This window comes from Cyprinus carpio, chromosome A7, assembly GCF_018340385.1.
Source record: "Cyprinus carpio isolate SPL01 chromosome A7, ASM1834038v1, whole genome shotgun sequence".
NCBI lineage: Eukaryota > Metazoa > Chordata > Actinopteri > Cypriniformes > Cyprinidae > Cyprinus > Cyprinus carpio.
The window spans coordinates 17,359,380-17,364,931 of NC_056578.1; the positions used below are offsets into that span (position 1 = coordinate 17,359,380).

General features: G+C 36.7%; 2 protein-coding genes across 2 annotated transcripts; both read left to right on the forward strand.

Annotated features, from left to right (window-relative positions):
• Positions 1-1,984: 1,984 nt before the first annotated feature.
• On the forward strand, positions 1,985-2,630 carry LOC122145461 (SH2 domain-containing protein 7-like). The gene is made up of 2 exons (XM_042759233.1): positions 1,985-2,281; positions 2,445-2,630. The coding sequence occupies exons 1-2, from the start codon at positions 2,055-2,057 to the stop codon at positions 2,536-2,538; spliced, it is 321 nt and encodes a 106-aa protein (XP_042615167.1). The 5' UTR covers positions 1,985-2,054; the 3' UTR covers positions 2,539-2,630.
• A 684-nt stretch (positions 2,631-3,314) lies between these two features.
• Positions 3,315-4,842, forward strand: LOC109093165. Its single transcript, XM_019106886.2, has 3 exons — positions 3,315-3,502; positions 3,625-4,278; positions 4,367-4,842. Exons 1-3 carry the CDS (start codon positions 3,323-3,325, stop codon positions 4,409-4,411), a joined length of 879 nt encoding a protein of 292 aa, XP_018962431.2. The 5' UTR covers positions 3,315-3,322; the 3' UTR covers positions 4,412-4,842.
• Positions 4,843-5,552: the final 710 nt, after the last annotated feature.

Here is a 5,552-nt window from a genome sequence, read left to right on the forward strand (position 1 = left end):
GAGACAGACGCAGACAATTTAGGCTACACATCTTTCTCTCTCTCTGTCAAAATGTCTCTCTCTGTCTCTCTGTCATATTTGATAAAAATGATAGAGTATGCTATGCATCACTGGATATAGCTGGCGGTCATTTTACATTTCTATCGTAAAACTTATCTAAAAGTTGACTCATATTAAATGATTTCTAACTTCATCTTACCTCGCTCTCTTTAAAGTTAAACTGACGCCTCGCGCTCTGCTTCTGTGAACAGTAAACCCCGCATACTTTGATTTGATTGGCCAACTCAGTCATTTTGACATTGACGAGCACTGTTAGACCGCTGAGGCTTTGATCTGAAGCGCCTAGTATGTGCTAGCGCAAGTTAATTCTCACACTTTAATAGTAGGCTATTTATAGCTCCTAACAGGACAGGTTGTGTGACTATGAGAAGTTATTACCTCAAAATGTACGTCAGTATGCAGTTTTCCCGCGTGCTCGCGTGCCAGCGATTATCCCTCTGCGTGCCACTGTTGGCACGCGTGCCGTAGGTTGCCGACTCCTGGTATACCATTATCAGCATATGAAGTAGATTTGTCCGCTCACTTTTAACCAGGCCCGCCCAAAAAATAAAATTCTGCCTACGCCACTGGTATGTCTGAATTCGTTTTGAAGCTTGGAATGCAGCATGAAACAGCACGGAATCCCATTCATTGTATTCAAATCGAATTTCTTTTGAATGGAAGATTTAAATAACATAACATTATTTTGTTGTTCATAGAAATTCTGTGGAAAATTGTTGTTGTTAAAAATAAAATGCAAAGAAAACACAAATCTTATCACTTTTATTTAGAGTTGAAAAAGCATAAAAACAAGACATCCAGTTAATATGTTCCTTTGTGTGTTTCTTAAGTGTTTTAAAGTATTCTAAACTATTTAGATTAAGTTACTAAACCTGAGTAATCTAACGAAATACATTACTGATTACTTTTTAAAGCTTGTATTTTGTAATCTGTAGTGAAATACATTTTAAAAGTAACCTTCCCAGCCCTGTGTATAAACCCCAACAAGCTGGGTTAAAATAACCCAGATGTGTTCTGTCCAATATTCACCCAGTGCTGGGTTGACAAATAGCCCAGAAATGTTGTTTTTAACCCAGCATATAAATAAATAAATAAACCCAGCATATAAATTTATTAAACTTGAATAAAAACCAACATACTTTTTTTGCCGCAATTCATTTAATCAGAAATGTATACATTTATTTTGACAGTTTAACCACATAGATATTTTTGACTCTATGTCCGATCAAAAATATAAAAATATTTTTTTTATTTAATTCATACATTTAAAATGTTATAAAATTGCTAAATTGCTCTTCTTCAAAATTCAAGACTAATTCCTGACTGATTATTTTTTCTTAATTTAATCTAAAACAGTTAAAACTGAACATTACATGAAAATGTGGAGGTACAGTACATATTTAGCTGACATGCAAATTGTGAGGCCTAAAATTTAAATTAAACATCCATGCTACCATCACATTGTCTTTTATGCCCTGAGGCTGATAATCAAACTCATCAAAATGTATCAAAACAAGGCAAATTGCAATAATGTATGTGAACTATCAGACATTGGTGCTCTGAAACACAAAAATTATATTATTACTAATAAGCCTGTGCAACTTTTTTCCCCAGATGAGCATATTCATTTTTTAAATGTTAATACCGTTTATATAAATGTGCAGTGGTTATAGTTCCTGATCCAATCTGTTTCACAAATCCAAACCACTTTTTTAGTCTTTGATATTTATACAAGTCTGCAACTCAGGCGGAAGTGCCTTCTAAATAAAGTGCAATAAAATCACACTGAACCAGTAAGTCGTTATTGACTACAGGCAGATATACTCAAACAATAGAACCATTTACATTTGCAAGATCACACATTTACGTATGAGGAAACTAAGCAAATGAAGTGTGCCTGTTTCCTGTTGCAGTAAGTGAGTGATGCTATGAATGTTTGAAAGTGGAGAGTGGACTTTATTGGATGTGCGCAGTGCATTTGTGCACGGAGGGAGATGCTCACAATGGAGCAAATAGAGGCAGCCTTGTACAAAAAGATGAAGATATCTGAAAAATTAAATGAGAAGCAGATGGAAAGAATGGAGGGAGTTGGGGAAGATCTCACCATGGCCAGAGAACAACAGAGGGAGCACATCCTCAAGTGGTTTGTGGAGACTCAGGCTGTGCTCATCCTGAGTGATGGAAGTTTTCCGCCCTGGTTCCAGGGCTTCATCTCCAGACAGTAAGAACTATTGAGAGATAAGAGGTTTGGTAACTGTTTCAGCATGAGCTGTAAAACCATCTAAACATATTAAATACTGTCTGTTTTCGGTTATGACAATTGAGATGGCAATGTTTATGATTGTAAACTGAGGCAGTTGGACACTAACTGTTGCTGTTTGCAGCGAAGCAGAAGATCAGCTCAAAGACAAGAATGTTGGTTGCTTCCTTATCAGACTCAGCGAAAAATCCATTGCATATATTCTTTCATACAAGTAAGAATTTTTTTTTGGTTAACACTACCATAAGATTTCATTTGTTTGTAGTTTAGCTAATTTAGTCATTTTAAGTAAATACTATATTATGTTAAAACCCCCAGGGTAGAGGTAAAATCAACTAGCTAATGGTTCTAACCTTTAAAAACAGTTTGAAGCTGCTGTGTTTTGAGTTGTTTCATTTCTCTAATGCTTTATGTTGACAGAGGACAGGATCGTTGTCGCCACTTTGTGATAAATCAAACTAAGACTGGCCTGTTGGTCGTCTCTGGTGATTCCACCACTCATAACAGTCTCATAGAGCTGATCAGTCACTTTAAAACCACACCGATCCAGCCTTTTGGAGAGTACCTAACTTCATACGACACAGACATGGACTCTGTTGAAGAGGTATCAATCATTCTTTTTAAAGATGCACTCAGTAATTATTCTTAATTTAAAAAGTTTAACATAAAGAAATGAATCGTACTTTTAAAATCGTGTTCAATCACATTAGATGAAAAATCCATTTATTATCAGTAGCGTAATAAAAGTGGTTTTATTTAAAGTTGATCACATGACCAGGCAAATTTATGTTAGTAATCCCCTGTTATTGGATAGATTTGCTCTTGGGGAAAAAAAAAAATTGGTTAATTGTGAGTGTTGGGGATATTGGCCAGCACAACATAATAATACAAAAAATACCAAGTTTACCTTTAAATAGACAAAAACAAAGAGAGAATACGAGCACAGTAGGAAATGTTTTACAATGCATGTCCTATTTGTCATCCTTCAAGGACACCAAAAACATGCTTTATGATGTGGTTCAAAATAAGCCCACAATTAACGCAGGTGTTAGCGTTAAGGCTCTAAGAAGTTTATGGGAACAAACTGGCAATGTCCTGTATGGCCCACCTCCTGTTCTGTATTCTAAAAGTGGCCGGAAACTCGCAATCTCCACCTCTGTTGACAGGAACAGCCTTTCTCAGGTAACCAAGTCAGCTGCTTCCTTGGTTACTATCTTTCTGGTAACCATGGCTAATTCTAGATTGTAAAACTTTTTTTACATATCTTGTTTTGAAATTCATGTATGTGTTGTATGAATCATTAGGGTACAAAAGTTCCACCAGTGCCAAAGAAGAATACACGACTTCGGAATTCCTTAAGCGCTGGTTTTTCTGGTACAAATACATCACAAGAACAACACACCTTTTCAGAATCAAGGACATCTGGAAGGTCAGCTGGTGATCAGAGCCTAAATGGCAGGAAAAGTGATACCTTGGACACAGAGGGCTACAACTCTCAATTAACATCGCCTCTCCACGATGAAAACAATCAGTCTTCAACCTCTAATTCTTGTAACATTGTGCCCTCCTCCCCTCAACGACCTCCTTTAGTTCAACCCAAAACAGCGTCCTGCTCTTATGCTGTCCTCGACCTTAAAAGACACCATAGTGGTGGTGCTTCTTTTTCATATACTGAAAAAGAAGCCCTGCAGCCCAATCCACTCTACCAGACCTCATCTGTGGTGTGCGCTGGGCAGCAGGACCAGCCCGGGCAAGAGTATGACAACCGTATAAAGCTCATCGACAGCATCCTTTTAGCAGAAAACCCCTATCAAGACATACCTGAACAACGTGACAGTAATACCTATGAACACATAGCTGAGAGCAACACGTATGAGGACATCCGAGTGACAGACAGCAACACGTATGCAAGTTTGGATGAGATGCCTCCACACTCACCGAGCATCTTGGGAAAGAAGGTGAGACCTGATATAATAACAAACAAATATACATTCCTATACTGATATAGTTTTTGTATAAAAATTAAAGAACTATTATTATTTACAGAATCATAAGTGGTGGAAACTTCGACTGGAGAATAAGAAGCAATAGTCACCCGGTGAATGCAAAAGCTGAGAAAAATATTTCATTTAATGTTTTACTGTTTTGCTACACGATTAAGTTCAGAGATATTAAGTCATAATTATTTTCATGTTGGTGTGTACAGTATATTTAACTTTAGTATAGCATGGTCTCTACAGTTACAAAATGCTGAAAATTGTTTATGCAAATACAATGGTACAATGAGATGGTTATGATACACCTGCTCTGATTATATCTATTGTTATGAATGAATTTCCACTATTTTCCCAGGACTTTATCTTTCAGTGTAGACTAGCCCAGTGTAATTTACTATTTTGTAATTGCTTACAGCCTGTCACGGTTCTATAACCCCAATTCAGCATTCCACACTATTTGTATGATACAGTAGTCTTTCTCTACACATCTGAAACCATAATACTGCACAGCCTAACTGAATAAAGCATGGGGATATTATACAATAAGTGCTCTGTATGCGGTTAGTATTGAGTGATTGCATTGTGCTTTCTATCTCCTTCAAAGTGATGTGCTCCTCTATTTTATGTTCATATTGAATGCTGTAGAAAACATTTCAGAATATAGACCTACTATAGACCTTCTATCATGCCTATATTTTGCCCTCCACTATAGTATTACGTGATCCACTGCAATTCAGATAATAGCTGATTTAATGGATGATGATATACTCATATCTCGGACTCTAAATATTGATCCACTTACAACCTCATGATGGATTGGTCAGCTTTTGGAGGTTTCTTAACAGCCTTGTGCTATATAATAAACTGTGCTTGCCTTCAAAATCAAGCTAGCAGCAAAAAACAGTCTTTCAGAGACTTCACTGTATTAGATTTATAAAAAGCTTGTGCTTAATTTTTCATCTCTGGGCAACCAGTCTCCTCTTTAATTCACTGAGGAAAACAAGTACACAGGTCATTCAAGATATGAACAAAAGAATCTCTCCTTTAGAAAGTGATCAAGACTGTTAAAGGCAAACAGGCTTTAATAAACAGATGTGTTATATATATGTGGGCCATTTGTGTAGAGGTACCAAGTGTGGGGCCAACTTATGAAGTAGAAATCAAACTTTCTTTATTTCAGCTATATCTGAACTAGAGGGAGACTGACAAATAATGTGCAGTTATCTCAGCCTAAA

Excerpts from the sequence above, each read along its gene's own strand:
- LOC122145461 (XM_042759233.1), top strand. The coding sequence starts at position 2,055 with ATGCTCACAATGGAGCAAATAGAGGCAGCCTTGTACAAAAAGATGAAG. Across the intron at positions 2,282-2,444 it reads CAGGGCTTCATCTCCAGACA|CGAAGCAGAAGATCAGCTCA; the intron begins GTAAGAACTATT and ends TGCTGTTTGCAG.
- LOC109093165 (XM_019106886.2), top strand. The coding sequence starts at position 3,323 with ATGCTTTATGATGTGGTTCAAAATAAGCCCACAATTAACGCAGGTGTT. Across the intron at positions 3,503-3,624 it reads ACAGGAACAGCCTTTCTCAG|GGTACAAAAGTTCCACCAGT; the intron begins GTAACCAAGTCA and ends ATGAATCATTAG. Across the intron at positions 4,279-4,366 it reads CGAGCATCTTGGGAAAGAAG|AATCATAAGTGGTGGAAACT; the intron begins GTGAGACCTGAT and ends TATTATTTACAG.